The sequence below is a fragment of the Lagopus muta genome, chromosome 2 (genome assembly GCF_023343835.1).
Source record: "Lagopus muta isolate bLagMut1 chromosome 2, bLagMut1 primary, whole genome shotgun sequence".
Classification (NCBI taxonomy): Eukaryota; Metazoa; Chordata; class Aves; order Galliformes; family Phasianidae; genus Lagopus; species Lagopus muta.
The window spans coordinates 98875933-98896896 of record NC_064434.1 but is presented as its reverse complement, the minus strand read 5'-3'; the positions used below and the strand labels follow the sequence as shown (position 1 = coordinate 98896896).

Sequence of the window (20964 nt, the reverse complement as noted above, 5' to 3'; positions counted from 1 at the left end):
AAATAGCAATTTATTACATATGAAAAGATTAAGAAAGGATTTTTAAAGATCTTGTACTTTAAAAAGCACCTGCACCCTTTGGCTCATGAACAAAAGGGCAGTACTGACTCCTAACAAAAACTGATCTGTGAAGTGTAAAACTCACTCAAACATGTTTTACCAGCTAATGGACATACTTACCAACATTCAGGCTAGGAAGCATTGTGTTTTAATTTCCACTGTCCTGTGACACACTTTCTTTAATGGGTCTTAATTACATACCAGCATTATTACTAAAATCACAACTCTTCTTTCACAAAGTCCAAAAGGCAGAGTTTATCGTGTTGAAAAGCTAGATAGATAAAGCTTTTATCTAAAACTTTGTGCTGTAAAGGAGAGTACAGTAAGCAAGACTAAGGAGAAAAGCGCTTTCCATTTTCCTAAGCAACCAAAATACAGGTATTTCACATGCATTCCATTCTTATGAGAAGGATTTATGCTCCACGTTGAAGAAAAAATATTTTCTTGAAGTGTTTTTCATACAGAACATGAGTAGAAATCAGTCTTTCTGCAGGTCTCTTTAAGGATGTATAGAGTGATATATTCATATTGTTTTAGTGAAGTTATTCAGGAATTACATCAATATAGTCGAGATTAACATAGGGCTTTGCTTGTGTTCTGTATGGAAAAAGAAATCACACTTATTTAATAAACTTGTATACCTTTACGGGTAAAAAAAATGCAACTTACCGTACTGAATGTTATGTGTACTTTTATAACATTAAGCAGAAGGGAAAAAACCACTAAACAAAGGGGTAAAACAAGAGCTTAGGAAAATAAGGTAAGAAAGCACCCACCTTCCACATAGTTGTCTTCTGTAAGCACATAACAGGGAAGGAGAGAAAAGGAAAACATTCATTAAGCAGCATGCAGACTGGAACTTGCCTTTGCATGTCTTTATCATGCAAGGCATCAAACACAACATGCAAGTGCTCCATTGCTACAGTCCAGAGTGAAAAACAAAAGCACCAGGGAAGCAGTGTTTCCCCTATTTAACAAATAAAAGAATGTTCTTTACAAAGTGCCATAATTTTAAAGGAATTACTGCAACTCCTTGCAAGTTCAGTAATTATTATTCATAAGTCAATATATCTTCTTGTAAGAGTTTTTAACTATATATTCTAAAACCATCACTTATTTCTGATGGGGAATCTAAGATCTAAGTTTGCTTCTACTTTCCCATTCTGAATTTGCCTTAATGATCTGTATGAAGTAGACTACTTCAAATAGATCAAACAAGATAACTTAAGCTACGGAATGCAACGTGAAGATGTTAAAGCAAGTATTGTGGCCATCCTTGCACTACTAAGGCACTCATTCTAGTCAAATCTCAGAACCCAGTGTGCAAAGTCTGTCAGTTAAACTGGGTGGCCTTATTCAGGATTGTGTGTAGGATCATATCCCCCAACAATTGTTAGCACCAGAAAGTTGCACATCTTAAAAATCACTTATATCTCAGCCAGTTGCATAACTAGCAAAGGCCACGGCAATCTCATGCATCAGTTTTGCCCTCAGTTAAGGCAAAAGGGTGTCTGCCTAAGTAAATGCTGCTATCAACAAGAAGCTATCAAATATCTGTACCCTTAACCCCAGCCCCGTATGGGGACACAGGAAAGAAGTTTCCTCTAAATCCCACAAAATGAGACAGAAGTAGGAGCTTAGTCTCAGCCAATAAGGCGGACAGAATTCAAAGAAACAGACTCAGTATCCCAGTACATGTGCTAGTCTCTGTACTCCTCAGGTCTTTCACGTTTTTGGGTGATTTTGAGGAAGTACATCTCTGTTGCCCATTATGATTTTGACTGAGGAGAGGATAGGAGAGTACAAACAGATCTCAGAGAAGAGAAAATGTGGAAAGTAAAATTACAAAGGAAAAACAACACTAGGGTCATGGAAATGGATTGTGCAAAAAGAACAAAGAAGTGGGAAAGGGACGGGAAGGGTGAAAACATGGCAGTCAGACTCCTTGGGAACTCTTGTCCTAGAGCTTGTCTGATCTCCACCAATACTTGGTGGTCAGCCAGCACTGAGAAACAATTGTAAATTGTAGTCCAGTGCTGTCATTACAGGTTATTTCCCATAAAATCTTCCTACATGAAAATACCTATATGAAAATGTGATCTAAACTAATTTGTATACATTGTAAACCAAGCATCAATAAAATGAACTACACAGAACTTGGCTCACTGATACTACTTCTGCATAGTAATTTCCTGCTAGAATGCGTCACTTTTCATTATGGTAAGTTTTTATAAGCTAATACAAAAGGTTACAAAATATCAGCATGGCTAGACTGTTTTCAAAGAAATATTTGAAAATCTTACCTATTTAAAAATAACAGTTACTATGATAGTGAATATGTAGGGCCCTACGTCTCTCAGTTCTTGGCTGTTGTACTTATAAGACTGACTTCACAAAGTTTTTCACCTTAAGATATTATAAATCACCTTTTCCATGCACACGCACACTCTCAACTGAGACTTCTGAAAATGACATCTTGGATCTCTTGTTTTTTTATCAAAGTGCAAAGGGTACACAGTGGTTCATGCATTTACGAAAGTAAGTCAGAAAAAGAAAAAAATATGTTTATGAAAACCAATATGCCTTTTGTAAGTAAATACTTGAAGATCAACAAACCAAACAAGGCTTACTAAGAAAATGAAAAACACCAGTCTCACAAGATAAAGACACTATATTCTAATAGCTGTGTAGTAAGTCTACTTAATAGACAAAATTTTCTGGAAGAGCCTTTTTCCTTGAAGTGCAAATAATTTCAGGTCTTTAAGCACAACAGACCTCAAACCATGGAAAATGATATTGTTATTTCTAGTACTAGTACTACAACTAGTATAACTACAAGCTCCTTCATTTAGTTTTTCTTATTGAAGCTGAACTGCAATACTGATACTGAGATATTGTTTGTTTCGTTGGCCATACTCAGCACAGCTTCCAGTTACTAAAAATTAATGCCCAAATTCACTAAAAGGCAAGCTCTAGCTTATGATGTCAAAGTCAAAGGGAGAGCTCTTATAATGATGTCATGGGCAAATAGTTAAACTAAGCCCGTAGATGGCTTAGCATATTTTGTATTATAACATGGACCATATATAGTTCTTAGCAGTGTTTGGTATGTCTTTACTTGATGGCTCTGTCACCAGAAAGACTTGCACTTAATGCCTGAGTAGCTTCCCCTAAATGTCTGATTGATTAATTTTTTAAGTGACAGTAAATTAAATTGTCAAAGCGTTTCAAATTAAATAAAATTGAAAGTGCTGGATTTCTGCTCTGTGAATAAAACCACGTATGTGCAGCCAAACCCATACACAACTTAAAAAAAAAAAAATCATTCTTTCTTACATTTCTGTCTGGATAAGTTAAAAAAAATTAACAGTTCTGCAGTATAAGAAAATGTTTTGTTAAGATTATTTATGATACTTTACAAGGTTTTTATGTTAGTTTAGCATTTGACACTATTATTTATTTAAGGTATCTCCTGTTCTGTCTCACATACTTCCATATCACTAACGTTAGCTTTACTTTCCTGCTCACCATATTCTCAGCATGCCCTATTATTCTAAGTAGAAATGAGGAAGTCACTCTTTACAGAAAGAAACTCTTTGAAAGCCATATGTGTACCACTGATGTCATAAGTTCGCAGTTTACGGGGAACAAATTTTCTTTGGTCATTCATGAGTATAAACCAGGAGCAACCGTACTTATGTCACTAGAGTTGCGCTGATGTAAAATCCATGTAGCTGGAGGTAAGAAGAGCTGTGTTGAATATTTCTGCTACTTCCCACATTCACATTCATCCACCCTGGAGGACCTTATTGGATACAGATACTAATATTAGTGGAAGCAGAGGCTTTGATACCAATCCCCTCAAAGCTGCAAACATTCACATAGCATAGCTTTTACTCTTTTCTCTTTCGAACAGCAATATGCACCAGTGCACAGCCCAGATATGAGGTGAGGGTCTAAAAGAGTTTGCCAGTGCAACAGTGGAGGTACAAAACGACCTTCCAGCCTGCACCACTACATGATTTTCTCCTCAGTATACTTACTTCTACTGGATATGAAAAGTCCTCAATTTTCATGTTGCACCTAGCTAGCTCAAGAGTCAGACAGATCTCAAACACCCATTCCTAGACCTCACCCCTACCAGCAATAATCCTAAATTGCACTTGTAATGTCTATGTTTACAGCTTAGCTTCTTTAGCCAAATTCTTCTCTCAGCTCTACTGGTGTAATCTGTTGACTTCATATGTCTATATGTCAAATATTCAGTTGACTTATATCTGTCATGACATTGTTGAAATCAGTAGAACTAAACAACTTACACAGGCTGTGAATCTGGCTGTTATCTTTGGATGAATTGTCCCAGGCTGTCCATACTGAGCTAAAAGCTCCATATTTTTTGCAACAGAAGACCAATGAACCCCCATTATGGTAGCCTATTACTTCAATTCTGCGATATATAAATGTGAATCATATTTTTAAAGGATGTTTTTATTAATTCAAAAATCATTTTAATACCTGACGATGCTTCATGGAAACCTTGATTCTTTTAAAAAAATGATTGATTTTATTATAGTTTTTTGTTTCTCCTGTTGTTACATTTTTCCTTCTGCTAGAATATTTACACCTTGTCCACACAGAGCATGTTATTTGTCCTGACAATTATAAAAGGACAGCATGGTCATGATAAACAGATGAAAGAATATGTTAGTTTTATGAAGTTACAGAAATATGATTCCAGAAATAACGTAATAAGAAGGAGCATATTAGAAAAGGCATTTTGATTTTTTTTTTTTCTCATCTGAATCACAGTTTAATCACATTTGGCAATGATGAAGTATACCACAGACAGAGTCTATGAATTTTCATAAGATGTTCAATAGCAGGAATAGTGAGGAAGTAGCCTTAAATAAAGGCTGATTTTCTGATTTTTTATCTTGCAATAAAAATGACAGCTAGAAATTCAAGACATGATATTTTGTTTTCCCAAAGAACAATTTCCAGGTACTTTTTTATAAATGTGTTATCTTAAAAATGTCCTGGAAAACATCATTTCAAGAGACAGCTTTTTTTTAAATGGATATTATCCAGGATCTTTTGGATTTAGTGACTTAGTCTGCCCCATCAGTTTCTCAAATTATCAGAGAAATTGCTTTATTAAAACCTTCTTCAAAAGAAATTATTTGGAAAGAGTATGAAAGTATGAAGAATATTATAAAGCAAGCACAGACGTAGCTTCAATAATGATGAACTAAAGGAACATATTAAAAAACAATGGCTAATAGTATTGGTCTTATCAAATTCTGTGTATCTGATGAATCCCACTAGGATTACTTGCATATATTTCTTTACTTTTGGGGAAAAAAAGCATGCACACATACATAAAAAATAATAAGAAAAAAGAATCAACCCTCTAAATATTGTGTATATTGACCATAATTGTAATAAATTCAAAATGTATTACAAAGTTACCTATTACAGAACTTGGATTCTATTTTAGCTTTCTACTTGATTACTGAGTAAATGGGGAAAGTGCATTTTCTACAGCTCAGGCTCATAGGACCATATTTGGCCCATCTGCAGAATTTGCAAATCCACAGACTCAAAGGAAAAGAGCACACAAGTTCCCATGTTCCCAGATGATTTGACACCACGGCTCTATCTGGTTTGAACTCAATGGACAGACTTGCCCAGATTCCACACACTTTTGAATTGACCCATTCAAGACATCTTTCAGTGCAGAAAAATACTATATTAGAGATGGTAATGAATTTTTGATAGAAGAGGGAAATAAACATTTCTACCAAATAAACCTAATTTGGTTCTATGCTAGCTCCATTTTCTATCTACACCTTTGTGAAGATCCCTTCTCTTCTGGAATGCCCTGCACTAGACTTAGGAGAAAGCTACAATACCATAAGAAGCACAGAAGACCTATCTTCTGTGAAGATAAGCCTAATATTTTCTGAGCCTCAAATTCAGCACACCCCTGTAAAATCTACTAACATCTCTGAATCTACTTGGGGTGAGGCCATCATTTCAGGAGAGGGCTCTATATCCCAAGCATACGAACAATGAAATAACAAGGTAATTTTATTTAAATAACTGTAAATGAGGTCTTAGTGTGAAGCTTCAACTAACAGTGGCATTACAAGTTTTGGATGAAATAAAATAATTAATAGAAATAGAAGATGGCATTACTTTTTGTGGTACAACTAAAATCACTACTATATTGAATTCAGTGTTCATATGTTTAAAAGATGAGAAAAATGAAAGAGGTTACAGAAAAACTTTTCTCACAGTCACATACAGCATCAAAAAACTCAGAAAACATAGCTACTGTGACTTACAACAAAAGCTCCGAGGTGATCAATCTATGGAATATATCAAAGACAAGATTAAGAGGTGTCTTGAACTCAGTCAATAACTACCAACGATGCAAAAAAGTTTTCTGATACCTCGAAGTCCTTTGACCCAGACAAATGTTGGGATCAATAGTCAGAAAAGTTCAAACTGAAGGAAAGATAAATTAAGTACTGGAAACCCTGGGAAATTATTTCTTAAAGTCTTGAGACTAAGCCTTTGCCCAATAGAAGCCGTTCCAATCACTTGCTTTTGGACACTGCTGGAATCATTGCAAGAAGTTCCATCTTTTGCCATCTAAAAAAATCAGATTAATATTTTCCTAACAGTCAATTATGGTCATTTTATGAATGTTTGAGTTATCTTTCATGAAGTGAGAACAGAAACTGAGCACAAACAGCAGCAACACTCTGACACCCTGTAAAACACAACAATTTTTCAAATAAACTGTATTTTCCTTTTCTGAACCAATCTCTACTTCCTTTGCAATGGTGAAAGAGGTCACTGATAATGTTTCTCATGAAGAATTTGAATATAACAGGCAATGCTGAAATATTTTTTAATATCCTCTCAAGTTGCCTACAGAAGATAAACAGCATCAAAATCAACAAGACATAAATTAAGACTCATTCTGAAGCCGTATATTTTTGTGCTGTTTGATTCCCAAGCACCTTTACCACACTTCTATCTCGTACCAACACAAGTATAGCGAATGTGAAATCATTCAGCAGCACTCTAATTTAAGGTTATTACTCTATGGTTATTTTACTGTTACACATTTTTAGATACTGCACATCTGAACAGAGACAGAAACATTGAATGCTTTTACGGAGTCACAGTAATTAACAAATAGGCAACTCTTTGACACTTTCAGTTTGTTTTTCTCTACTACTTCCCAGCAGTGACAATTTTAGAAAGTCTTTTTCTTTTAGCAATTTGCACCATATTTCTAAATAAACTTGTATGGACTCAGGGGAGAGTTCATGATATAGACATAAAAATGATGGCTTTTTAATTATATTTTAGTCCCAAGAAATTTGAATTTGGCCTTATTTTTTCACCTTACTAAATTTCATTCTTTCTCTCTAAATTGGATCTGGTTATTCTCAGATGCTCTAAACTTCAGGCCTGCTGAAACAAGTGAGTGCTTTAAAAATTTTCTTATTAGTCACTGGAACAAATGTTCTTACATGAGCATCATGGCTGCAATAACCACAACAAGGAACCAAAAGTGGTATCAAAGGTGTTTTAATAATTGAATTTAGTAATATTAATAATAGACACAATGGATCTGCATAAGCGAAGGCAAGTCAAAGAAAAACGCTCCATCCCCAGTGCTCAAAGGCTATTTCATAAAACGTTTTCATCCCTACGTTCAAGCAGAAAATTAAATAAAATTTAAATCCATGTCTTCCAATCTGATGTTGTAATTTGATACTGTTTAAGAATGATTCCTCTTCTACCATTTAGCTTTTTGTACTATTTTTGTGAATTGGAAACATTCCATTTCCATTTAAAATCTCTGGGCTCTGAGCACTTTATCTTGATTTGTGCTTTATGACATGGTTGTAAACACTAATTTATTTCCAATAGTGGAAAATGGACACACTAACTGGAATTAAGGACTGACCATATACAGTCAGCTTTGCTTGGTTGCATATTTTACCATAACTCATCTTTTCTACCTACTGCTATTATTATTCCTTTGGGTCTTCTCCTACTTAGCCCTGCTGCATATGTGACAAAAAAATGTCTTTTCAGTATACGTGAATCAAAATAGAATCAAAATTCATAGAGGATGAATTTTTCAGACTGGCAGAGAGTAATAGGACATAATTTGTTCCTACTATAAGAGTGATGCAGAGTGACAAAGAGAATTCTATCTTACAAACATCTGTTCTGAAAATAATCTTTAAAAAAATCATAAATTATTTCAACAACTCCTGAAAAAATGAGGAATCAAGAATTTTTCAGTTAGTTATTCCTTTTAGGTATAAATGAGAGCAGAAAATAGCCCAGTAAATCCAATTCCTTGTTGTGCTATGCTTTTTGTATTCAATTATGTCTGTACAAGACACAACAAAATCAAGCTTGAATTCCTATCGGAAGAAATCAAATCCCTGTCCTCCAATCATCCTTTCAGCAAAACCAATCTGTTAGCCCTATTAATGCAATAGGAGTCGCTGAGATCTGAGACAGTGAGTAGAAATGCTGTTTAGTGGTCAAACAACAGAGGTCCTTTTCCAACCAGATGGCAGCATTGTGCCTAGCTAGATTAACAGAACACCAAAATTAATAGGAACCAAGCAAAATTTTTTTGGCCATGCTTTTGTACTTTCATTCTTTCTTTTATTGTATTCAGGAAATGCTTGGGTACTGTGATTTTAACACAAGCAGCTGAAATTATGTGGGATGAAGTTATCTTCAGAGTTAGTAACTGAAAATGTAGAAGATGCCCTGTACAGAACTATAAATAGAGTAATAACAGCATCTGAAAAGCCCTTAAAACAGTACAGAACAAACTTTTGTCTGGCTAAAACGGAAATTTCTTCTGACATGAGTGTAACTGTACACTGGAAGTCAGAAGGCTGTAACAGAGTGTTTAAAATGACATCAAATTAATACTTAATCACAGGTATATAGAACTGCATGTAAACAAAATTGATTTTTTTTTTCTTTAAGATCTGAACTTGATTTTCTCCTCAGCTTGTCCACAGTCATTGCAACGCTCAATGTGAATGTTGTTCTGATTAAGTGGCAATTAAACATAATGAAAACAAATCTAATTACAAGAAATTTTATAATGAAAACAAAATCAATATTTCTTCTCTTTAAATCCCGTCTTCCTTAGCCAAACTAGGAATTGATACTAAATTCTTCCCATGTTTTTTCATAAACAATGTAGCTTTTCTGTAGGCACTTGAATGACTGAATTGAGTTCCTACGTGTAAAAAAAGTACTTGTACACATTGCAATTTGGAAACGGTGGCTTTCAGAACAATGTCTAATGTTCATTAATCACTTTGATAGGAATTGGTTCCCCAGTTATTTTCTTGACATATAAGCAGATACACTATAACTTCTGCATGCCTACTGAGTGATTCTAAAAACCTGTGAGCACTGGTTTAGACCTAGTGAAACAGGCAGCTTCTGACAAGGAGATACTGATCTTACTGTGTAAAACCAGGGTTTTGCAAAAGTATATCACAGCTAGCTACATTAACTTTTGTTCTATAAATGTCACCATCTCAGAACTGCACAACTAAAATTTCTATCGCTACTAGATTTTCAAGACAATCATATTTTGTGGACATATATAAAAAGAACCCTAATTAAGTACGAAACAATTTAATCAATATCCACTCTTCTCCAAGTTTTCCTTATCACATTTGTTCCCTTACGAAAGAAATGTCCTGGATACATGTTTCAATGCTAATCTTTACTCATTTTACATTTTTCTGCTAAAAGAACATGCTATAAAACATCACCACAGCAGCATGTTGCCAGTGAAAAAGTGGTAGAGCGTCTTTTCTATTGTTAGCTCTTCTAGATATGGTAAATTGGTTAGAACGACAAAGTAGCTGCTGCCATGGAAATTCAGTGTAGGATTTTTTAGCGAAGACCTATTTCTGGCCTAAAACTTTATCAGAACCAATTACAACAATTTCTCCCAAAAAGTTGCTTCCATAATGCACTGCCCTGTAGTAAATATTAAGGTGACTACAGGGAATACTGTAATAGCTTTTGTTGGAACTAAGTCAGATAGAAGTTCAGAAGGAAATTGATGAGAACTTCTAAATGTAGAAATGCAGAAGAAAACCGCTGAGGAGACATAAATTTTGCTGGTTGAATACTAGGGAAAAATATATATATACTGCAATGTTCTTCATTCATCTAAAATGAACATATTGCTTATATAGTATAGTTTCGCAGTTACTTCATCATCTTAAGATGATATCTCTTACATTATTTGAACAAATTTTTAATGCTAAGTGGAGGAAGCAAACTTTCTTACAGGGGCAATACTTCCCTACAGAGTAAACCTCAATAGGCAGTAGAAATCTTGTCTGACTCTCAGTCCATTATTAAAATGAACATAGAAATCACTTGCCTCCCAGTTTTTATTCATCACGAGGAAGAATAATACTGAGCTTCCCAAAGTGGCAAAACTTCAACATCTAAACCCTAATTAAAATTTCTCCCTGGTAGACTATTTAAGTCATTAGGAAATTCAACTCATCATAATCAGGAAAGTAAGGACCATGTATCATATAAGCTACATACACAGATTAACAGAACTCTCAAACAAATCCCAAATATTTCTTGAGTATTTTTTTTTCAGTCAAGTCTTTATAATAAAGACTTGAACAAAGAAAAAAAACTATCACCTAAGAGAGAAATTCGTATTTAAACAAGGAGGAATTGTTATGATTTCCTTGCCTGCAAGGTGCATCTGTGTTTATATAGAATATAAATACAGAATGCATACATATATACAGATTCATTCATACAATAATGACAGTTTATGCAATATCAAGTGTGTAAAATGTAATGAATACAACCAACACAGTGAACAATAAATGATGCGTTATACGGTTCATCTGTTAATACATACAGAAACTGAAAGAGGGACAACCTTCACACTGAACACAGGAGAGCTCAAATTACTTCAACTGTAAACTTTTCATATAGGAAACTAAAAGGTGCTTGACCCATTTTTTTCAATTTGATTTTTTCACCTTTTAGTAAATGCCTTCTCATGTTAAGAGAAAGATACTTATTTCAAAAGGGACGCATATAATGCTGGTAAATCATTTACTCATTAGAAATAAATAAATTCAAAGCACATGTCCTATAACATGATTGTAATGCATGCGAAAATGTGGAAACAGCCACCACATCTTACTTTCATTAAAACAAACTCCCTCAAAAAAGCATTTGCCTCCAAAACTAGTGCGCCAAAATCTAAAATGTTTTTCTTGTATCACATAAACTGTACCTCTTAACATTCTATACTGACAACTACCACTTTTCAGCCAGTCTGCATTATCTTACTGAGTTTTCACAGATGTCTGTAATGGGCCAGATTTTCAAAATTCATCACTCTGTGCCAGCACCTCACCGCCCTCAGAGTAAAGGATTTCCTCCTAATATCTAACCTAAGCCTACCCTCTTTTAGTTTCAAGCTCTTACTCCTTGTCCTATCACTATCTTCCTGTGTAAGATGTCATTCTCTCTCCTGTTTACAACATCCCTTTAAGTACCAGAAGGCTGCAATGACGTCCCCCTGAAGCCTTCTCTTCTCCAGGCTGAACAAGCCCAGTTCTCCCATCCCATCAGCTGTAAGGCTGATACTTGGCAGATCACATTGAGGTCTCACAGAGAATCACTGGCACTCTCTGAGTTTATGAGACCTCTCTCTCTGCCAGGGAAGCATATCTAATCAATATCTTTTAGTGCAATGGAAGGTTATTAGAATGATTTCAAGATCCAGGTTTACGTTGTAGTAAAAATGAGCTTAGTGCCATCTCTAGTGTCTAGCTGTTGCTGCATTAAGCTGCACATTAAAGATTTGGTCAAGGCTGCTTGTCCAAGCTGAAATTAAAAAATAATTTATTTTCTTTAAAAAAGGGGATATCATCATCTTCATACATTTTATTTGTAAATGCCTACATATGCATGTGTTTAGATACTATTTTAGTAGGGAAGCTATTAAAATAGGTCAAATGAATTTTCATACAAATTGATTTAAGCGAGCATGCAATGGGAAAGCTTAGATTCTGAGGAAAGATATGGTTACGCAAAACTCCACTGAGACGAGAGAGCTACTTCAATTACATGCAGACTGGTTTAAGTCCTGTACACAAGTTCAAATCTGCAGTTCAAATTTTCACACACATTTTAAATTTCAATTGTCTTAAAATTGCATCATTCAAGTACAAACTCTACTGAGCATATAGAGAAGAGAAAGGGATTAAAAAAAGATCTCACTCCAGTCGGGCTATTTTTTTTCTCATTCATCAAAATATTGTAAAAATAGTTGCAGTCATAAGCAGTAATAACATAAGTCAAGCCCAATAAATAGTGAAGTACAGATTTAATATGGGTGAAAACATCACACACTTTCTAAGTCCCAGTTTCTCTAGAAATTAAGAGAGTAAAATTAAATAAATTTAAAAAAAAAAAAAAAAAAAAAAAAAAAAAAAAAAAAAAAGGAAGAAAGAAGAGTTTTTACACATGTTGGAAGAAAACAGCAATTGGTGCAAAGGAAAATTGAATTTCACCATGGAGTAATAAAACATCATCCGAAATGAGACAGAAGCCCCAGAAGGAATTTCAAATAAATTGGAATTTTGCAACTGAACTCAGTGATTACAGGAATGAGCTCTAAAAGCTGCAGTTTGCATAGAGAACTTAATCAGCTTTGCAACAGTGACACGCATTTTATACTCAGTTACATGTAAAAGTTACCCCACTCATATTTAAATTTGGTATTCCTTCCTAGAACACAGCAATTTTCTAAGGACTAAGTAAAAAAGAAAGAATAGGAAAAGAGGAAGAGCAAAAGGAAGAGGAGAAAGAAGAAGGAGGAGAAAAAGAAGAAAAGAAAAAAATGAAAGAGGAAAGGAAGAAAGCAATTTGTTCCAGAAAATTGAGTGCCTATCACTTTAACTTAGCACAAAGTCACGACTCTCAATGACCTTGGGAGCTCTTCCAGGAGACATTCCCACAGATATCTGATGAACAATTATAAAGCGTCCAAGAGAATTTTTTTTCTGCTTTTCTTTTATTTCTCTAGAACAAACATATTTAAAGGAAATTTAACTTAAAGGAGATATATCACTGTACATCTCTTTGAGTATCTTTCATGGTCTTGTGAAAGAAATTCTGACAAAGTGGGTTGTTTGCTCTTTATTTATTAGATCTTCAGAAATGAGTAGTAATCCTAGAATCTAGTACAATGAGGATATTAGCCCTTTTTCCCTTCAAAAGTGAGTGTAAATACATTCTGTTCAAGCTGTGAACATAGTTGCGATTATCTGTACCAATGGAAGTATTTTTGCATTGCACTTCTAATGCAGTGTATGGATAGCTATGAGGCAAAGCTGGAGTTTACCAGTTGGTCAGTTCACCCTTCAGAGTTACACCAACTGAGCTTGATATAAAGGATAAAAATTGCACCTATTCATCAGTGTGAAGTATTAACTTATATGCAATTGTTCAGAAGTCACTTCTCTGGCTTGGAAAACACAGTAGTAAGATAAAGGCAATCATAACAACAAAAACTGTTAATAATTTTCAGTAATTTTTAATTGACCTCAGTCTTCATCAGCATCTCCCAGCAACTTTGAGAGACATTCACGAGAATCCAGGCCTATATCAGATCTGTAGCTTAGGAAAATATACTTTCCACTACAAAATTAGCAAACCTATATTCCCAAATTTGTTTTTCAGTGCAGTATCAACAAATCCAGGCATCAGTATACATCGGTTTATGAATAAAATATTACAGAGATTATTTAATAGAGATTTGAAGAGAAAGAAAAATATTTGTAACCAAACACTGAAATTGGTAAAATATATGTCAAAATGGAACATGTTACCTTGCTGATCAGGACCCTCCCTAGAAGTCATAATGTGAAGGTGAATTCACATATAATATGTAATTATACTACATGCTGCTGCTTTCATTTACAGGGATGCATAATATATTTCAGTGGATCGGTACTTGGCACACTCAGATTTTTAACTTTCTGTATATGAGAACAATCACATAGCTCTTAAAAAAAAAGAATGCAGAAATTACACAGTACCTTGTAAAATCATATTCTGATAAAGCATTTTCCTCCGTTAGAGACATGAGTTATCCCTCAAAAACAAGAATCACGTAGCTGTGGTGTTATGAAAATGATGAAAATGACAACTTGCAAAATATTAGTAAACAAATATCAAGGAAATAAATGAGTCTTGATTGCTACAGGAAACCAGGCAATACCATGACTCTAATGGGGAGTTCACAGAAAAATTACAGAGTCATGGTAAATAATGCCAATAAAACAAAGCAAAACAAAACAGGTGAACTAACTACTTTGTTTTTGAAAAAGAAGCACATAACCACATTATTCCTAAGGTCAACTTTTGCTCATTCTGTTTTTTTTTGTTGTTGTTGTTGTTTTTAATTTTAGGATCTTGACTGCTGTTAGAAATGATTCTCTCTTTTCAACTCATTCAGTATGATAAGGTTCTGAGTGCTGTGCAGGCACAAATCTTTTCAGTTCACTGATGAAGTATCCACATTTTGTTAAGCAACAAAAAACCTGTCTGTGATTCTATAGTGTCTTTCACGAAGGATCTTGGTGGCTTACACATACAAATGCTTCAAAATTTAATAGTAAACGTTTCCATGCATTCACATGTGGTGCTTGAGACTGACGTGAGGGTCATTCAGTTAAAATGAATGCATGACTTCCATTCAGAGCTGACCTGAAGGAAACACTACAGGGGAATTTTAATTTGATTCAGGAAGAATGAAAAATAATAGACATGTATAGAAGACTTGGATATGCTTAGACATGCAATATTTTGTCTACACGTAATTGATGGCTGCATTTAGTCATTTATGAAAGACTGTGTAGGTATTTGATGGGATTTACAGTATTTTCTTGTAATAATTGTTTAAACCGCATATGATGCTGCTACTCAGACTATGATGTCTAAAAAATTATTGCAATGATAGATTATAAATTTATTTTTTGTTAAGCAGGAAAAAGTATGTATTGCTGAATATGATAAGAATTTGTGAGCTAGTTATTTTATTCATCTCGGCAACTACGTAAGGAAAGCCCCCATAAATCTATTTTACTGTGTTAAACATTTGCCTCTTTTTAAAATTCTCGTTGTTCCTCATTGTATTTAGACCATTTTAGCTTTTTTTCTTTTTTTTTTTTTTTTTTTTTTTTAATCATAACAGAAAGCAACTTTGCTACTTACTATCAACGAGCAGGACAAGAAAAGTATCAAAATCTTTCTGCACCTCAGATACAAATACTTATTTTTAGGAAATGTCAATTTAATTTATTCATAGACTTTCCCTTTTCCCCTTTGGCTTTATGCCTCCTGTAGAAACAACTATAGATTTAATATAATATACAAACGGCAAACAGAAGAAAATAAAGAAGACTTACTTTTTTTTTTTCCACCAAGAGGAAAGTTAAAAAAATTCTTCTTATCAAGCGTAATAGAGAAGAAATGTTGTTATATATTCAGAGAAATTTTCTCAGGAGAGAAATAAGGAAGAGAAATATTCAGTTCAGTTGGGTCCAAACTACAAGATCTTCAAAAAGCAACCGGAACAACAAAAGCACCACATATCATTCATTTCAACAATGTCACGTGCCAAAACATCAAGCCACTTATATGAAAGAGGTAAACACAAACAATTCACATAGATTTCCTCTCTACTTCTATATCTCACAACAAGATCTAACACAAGATGACATCTTTATCTCACAATAGGATCCACACAGAAGAGATGTGAGAAGCAATACAGGCTCACCAAAGGTTTATTTTCAGATTTCAGCCTGCCATTTCTTGGGCTGCTCATGGCACTGTAATGTTGAAACCAAGAAAATTGAAATACGGGCTGTATTGTTTCTGTTTTTCTTTTTTCCCCGTTGTTTTCTAATGACTACAGAAAAGCAATGCCATTAACGTGCTTTTTTTTACAAGCCACACACTTTTGATTTGCTCCTTCCTTCCTCTTAAAACAAACTTATGTAGAAGCCCTCACTCCTCCAAGTTCAGCCAAGTAGAAATACGTATAATTTTCCCTCATTCCAAATATAGGAAGTGAGGAAGAGAAAAAAATAATTATTTCCGACTGAAGGCAAAAACATTTTATATTAAAATTTAAAGGACCTGGTATGAATGATTATAGCTTACTAGCACTTTTGGTCTTTGGCATTCACCAAAGTTTTGGAAGATATCATTCTGTAGTCAGAAGATTTTAGGCAGGATATTTTACTCTGTTACATGGATGTTAGTACAATTATTTATTATGAAGAGAAGAAAACTCTAAAATAATGGGGGGGAAAAAAAAACAACAATCATCCATCATATTTCTCTGCCTCAGAGGAGAATAAACTATGCCTCTGTAAATCTGGATAATTTTTATCTCATACCCCACTCCTACTGCATCAATTTCTATTTTCAGTCTTATCATTAGAAAGCTCATTAAAGTAGCTCTTAATTGTTTCAATTTAAACCTATTTTTTTAAATCCTATTCACCATAGACAAAAGAGGTTATTTCTTTCCTTTCCTATACTACCCTTTTAAAAACTCAACTTTTGCCATCACATCTCCTCTTAGTCACTTTTCCAGTAAAGTATGCAACCCCAACTTGTTTTGTCTTTTTCTTCACAAGTCTACTTAGTTATTAAAATGAAATGCTCAAAAATGGGTAGAGAATTCCAGCCTGGGGTACTGCACTGCAAGGAACTATACAATTATTCTGTCTTGCAAAGTTTATATCTATTTAAAAGAAACAAAACATCCTTAGATTTTCTACAACTTTATGGCTCTGCTGACTCATTTAAAACATCCTACTACAAAACTCTTGCTTTTCAAAAGTAACAGTATTTCAATATTTTTTTCCTCGTGTGTATGGACACCATTTGTTTGTTTGCTGTTGATAATTCCTTTGTACGCCTACCTTCTTCCTCTCTTCCACAGAATGTCAAGATACCCTTTGGTCCTTTCCTCTAATTTGTCAAAGTTTGAATTCAAAGCCTGTTCTGAAGTATGCCATTTTGCTTTCCCAGCTCTGTGCTACAGCAGAGTTAATAAGATTGCTCTCCGCTTTACTAGTCAGAATGATTAAAGAAAATAGCAAAGAACTTATTCCAGGAGAGACATCTGTGACCGGTTTGTCTTTTCACTTTGACCAAGAACTACCAATAACTCAGCTATCCAGCCAAGTTTGCATACAGTTTTATAGCAATTTAGAAATTTAATCTGGTCCAAGATTTCCTAGTTGCACAAAAGAATATCAAGTCAGTTCCAAAAGCGTGTGACATCTACTGCTTCTTGCCAATCTGTGAAAACTGTTAAAGAATTCATTTAACGTAATTTGTTGTTGGCAAATGAATGTCTATTGTTACTCATCACTTCATTTTGCAATTGCTAAGAAATTATTTTCTTGAATACTTGTTGCAAAATCTTCCAGGAACTACAGAGAAGTTTACAAGAAAGGCTTGGCTTTTCTTTCTCACAATTTTAAAACTTGGTACAATCTTCTTTTTCTTACAGCCTTCTAAAACAAACTCCACTCTTAAACACAGTCTCAAAGGCAATCTCTAAAAGAGGTAAGATTACCATCAATCACGCTCTTAAAAATCAAACTGCAATTCACTCCACAACACTCATTCTTGTACTTCAAGGACAACAAAATCTAGAATAAGCTTGATGTGATGAATAAACCACTTTTATATGAAATTCTTTAAAGTGGCTGTGAAAGTTAGTCCTGGATAAGGAAACTAAGGATGAAGAGCTAATAAGGAGATAGCTTATTCCGCTATTTACACCAGAAGATTTTAATTTGTGTTAGTTAATATATACACTTTAGGCTATGCAATAAACCAGATACTGGCAAAAGTACTCATACAAGACCCACCAATAAAGACTGTGGGTGAGTTGGGTCCAGCTGGGATGGAATTAGCTTTCTTTATAGCAGCTCTGTGCTGTTTTGAATTTGCTGTGTTTTGAATTTGTGACTCGAATTGGCCTTCTTGGATACCTGGGCACACTATTGGCTCATGTTCAGCTGAGCCTCAACCAACATGCCCGGGTCCCTTTCTTCCACATATAATTCCACAGATGTGGATATTGAAAGTTTTCCTTTGGAGGTTTAGCACTGACTTTCAATGTTACATTTTTTGAAATTATGTTTTATTTACAACATTTATCTCACACACTCTCTTTGGCTATTGTCATCTTATTTCTCTCTATAAACCAGGCACTCCGTTTTACATGGTTGGCCATTTATCACTTATAAATGACATTCATAGAAACTTTGATATTTGTTAGTTCAGTTCCTTTGCAGTGAATGGAGCTATGTGGTCTTATATCATTCATGTATATTATGTATATTTTTCTTTTTTGTTCTTCTTTACACGCTTTCATTTATGTTATTCATTTGCTCCTGTGATGCAAAATAGTTTAAATACACTTCCTAGGTAAAAAAAAAAAAAAAAAAAAAAAGCAATTCCCCTGTTAGCTAAGGTAATAGCTAATTTACATGTCTGAAGATATGTCTTGGAAATTCATATGTAACACCTATGTTTGTACAGAGCATCAAAAAGTCCAGGAACATATTGCAGACTAAGAGAAAAAAGTTTGATAGGCCACATTCTTATGACATTTGCACTGATGTTCATCCAAAAGAAAAAAAATGCAGTCATTGGAGGAGACAGAATAATTGGAGTTATTCCAGACTTATTACAAATTCATTACTGTATTTACAAGCAACATGAAGAAAAAATAATCTGAAATTCTGTTTCAAGGATGAAACGATAAAAACTGAAGGTGAAGGGGAACCTTTTTTTCCCCCACTACCTCCATGATTTAACTTGTTTCATAGATCTACTCTTTTCTCTTAAATTGTTAAATAAATACATGATAATTAGGCTATTCAATTTGATAAACAATGGACTTTGTAAGTTCAGCCAGTATTTCATGTTCTTCCAAAAATACTCTCTGTACTTAGCCATGGATTATCTAATATTTCAAGTCATGTATTATTTCTTACTCTGCCTGAATTCCCTAGGCTTTTTTTGTCCTGCAGCCACACTGGCAGCACTACAAACCATAAAAGACTTTTTTGTTTTTGTTATTCATACTATTTTTCAACTATTTGCACTCTAAACTACAAAGATTATTTGTCTTTCACTTCTTTAGCGTAAGTAAAATGTCAAAGGTTTCTTTAACATACATCTGAAGAGTTTTAGCAAAAGCTTTTGGTTTGCTCTTTTCAACACATATACAGTCTCAGATCAAAAATAGGAAAGAAATGAGGTTCCTGGCCTCTAGCTTCTGCAAAGTAAAAACAACACTCTTTTATAGAAAATACAAAGGACAATCTCCTTTTTCATTCCAGGTCAAAGCTGAAGTTTCAAACATTTGCAGGTAAACATTTTGTTGAGCGTCCGTGAAAATTTTAACCAGAATAATTGCTTTATTTTCAGCTTAACAGAATATCTGTAACATTTTCCATATACAAACAGTTCTTGTGCACGATTTTAAGTCAGCATTTAAATATTTTTGGAGCAATACCCAAAAGCAATCCATACATGAGACCCGCCTTACCTATAATTAAGCCCGCTTACCTATAAGCCCACTTACCTATAACTAAAAGAGAAGAAGAAAAACATCTAGATCTAAATATTTTCCTAATTAATTTCTGATTTATGCCAACATGAACTGTAGGGTAATTTGAATTACCTACTTTAATAGTATTATACATAGATTATTAAACCTAGCCTGTTAACCTAGGTTTAAACCTAAAGTGACACAAAACTAACACATTATTTTGCTATGTGACAACTTCAGTGTTGTACTTTTTCTTGCTCTTGTGTTTGCTCCTAAAAATATTTGTCCTTATCCAATAAATAATTTTGATGGTGCAAGTTGTTCTGGAGAAGACTGCTATTTTTACATTTATCTATGTGCCTGTGTATATATTAGTGGTTTTGTTCAACAACATTGAAAAAGAAAGAACAAGGCTATCATTTTCACAGAATCATTAGCATGGAAAAACATGTTGAGAGATGAGTTTTTTTGAGTAAAATAAAAAGTACCTATGATGACCACCAAAAAAAGCTACAGCCTATGATCATACTGGTGAAGAGGGAGAAAAGCAGCTGTGCCAAGACAACAAAGAGGTATCAATAAAAGGGTTGAAGATCTTGCCTTTTCTGCATCTGTTAAATCACTGAATTTGGGTGGCAAATAAATCACTAAATCAGAGGAAACTGGGGTGAGAATTAGTCTTAGACAATTATTGCTTATCGCAGACATGAAAACTGCAGAATACCACAGGCACAGCATATCCTCGCTTTTTAACTGTGAGTGCTAAAACCTGACATTCCTCATGTAGTCCACACAAGTTTCATTTCTGCTTTGATTCAACAACCACATTCTAGCTACAGTTCTAACACTCTAGGAACAGAAAGAAAATTAGCAAAGTTTAGTTAATATGATTTTATACCAGTCATACACATAAAAGGAAATACCATACAGCATTCAGTTTTCAACAAAGCTCACTTTGTTGATTCTGTAAATACCTATGTATCTATATAGGTACAAAATCTCCTTCTATGTGCCTCACTCATACAAACTGTTATAAGCATCTCGATGGTCATAAAGAAAACAAAAGAAGTATTTCCTGTTGTATGGGACCTGCTGAATCACAGCCTCAACCTCTGACTGACCAGTTGAGGCAAGGAAGGAGTCAGTCATTGGAGCACAGGTGAAGGCAATTCACCTGT

The 20964-nt window shown here is 34.3% G+C and overlaps 1 protein-coding gene across 22 annotated transcripts in view; it reads right to left on the bottom strand.

Annotated features, from left to right (window-relative positions):
* The window catches only part of NRXN1 (neurexin 1), a 633554-nt gene that overhangs the window by 564285 nt on the left and 48305 nt on the right, over positions 1–20964 (bottom strand). For 14 of the 22 annotated variants that reach the window (XM_048936787.1, XM_048936790.1, XM_048936796.1 and 11 more), the window contains exon 3: positions 837–854. The exons of the other annotated variants lie outside the window; for them this stretch is intronic. In XM_048936787.1, the coding sequence (XP_048792744.1) occupies positions 837–854 (18 nt within the window). The remainder of the gene's footprint in view (positions 1–836; positions 855–20964) is intronic. 22 annotated transcript variants of the gene reach the window in all.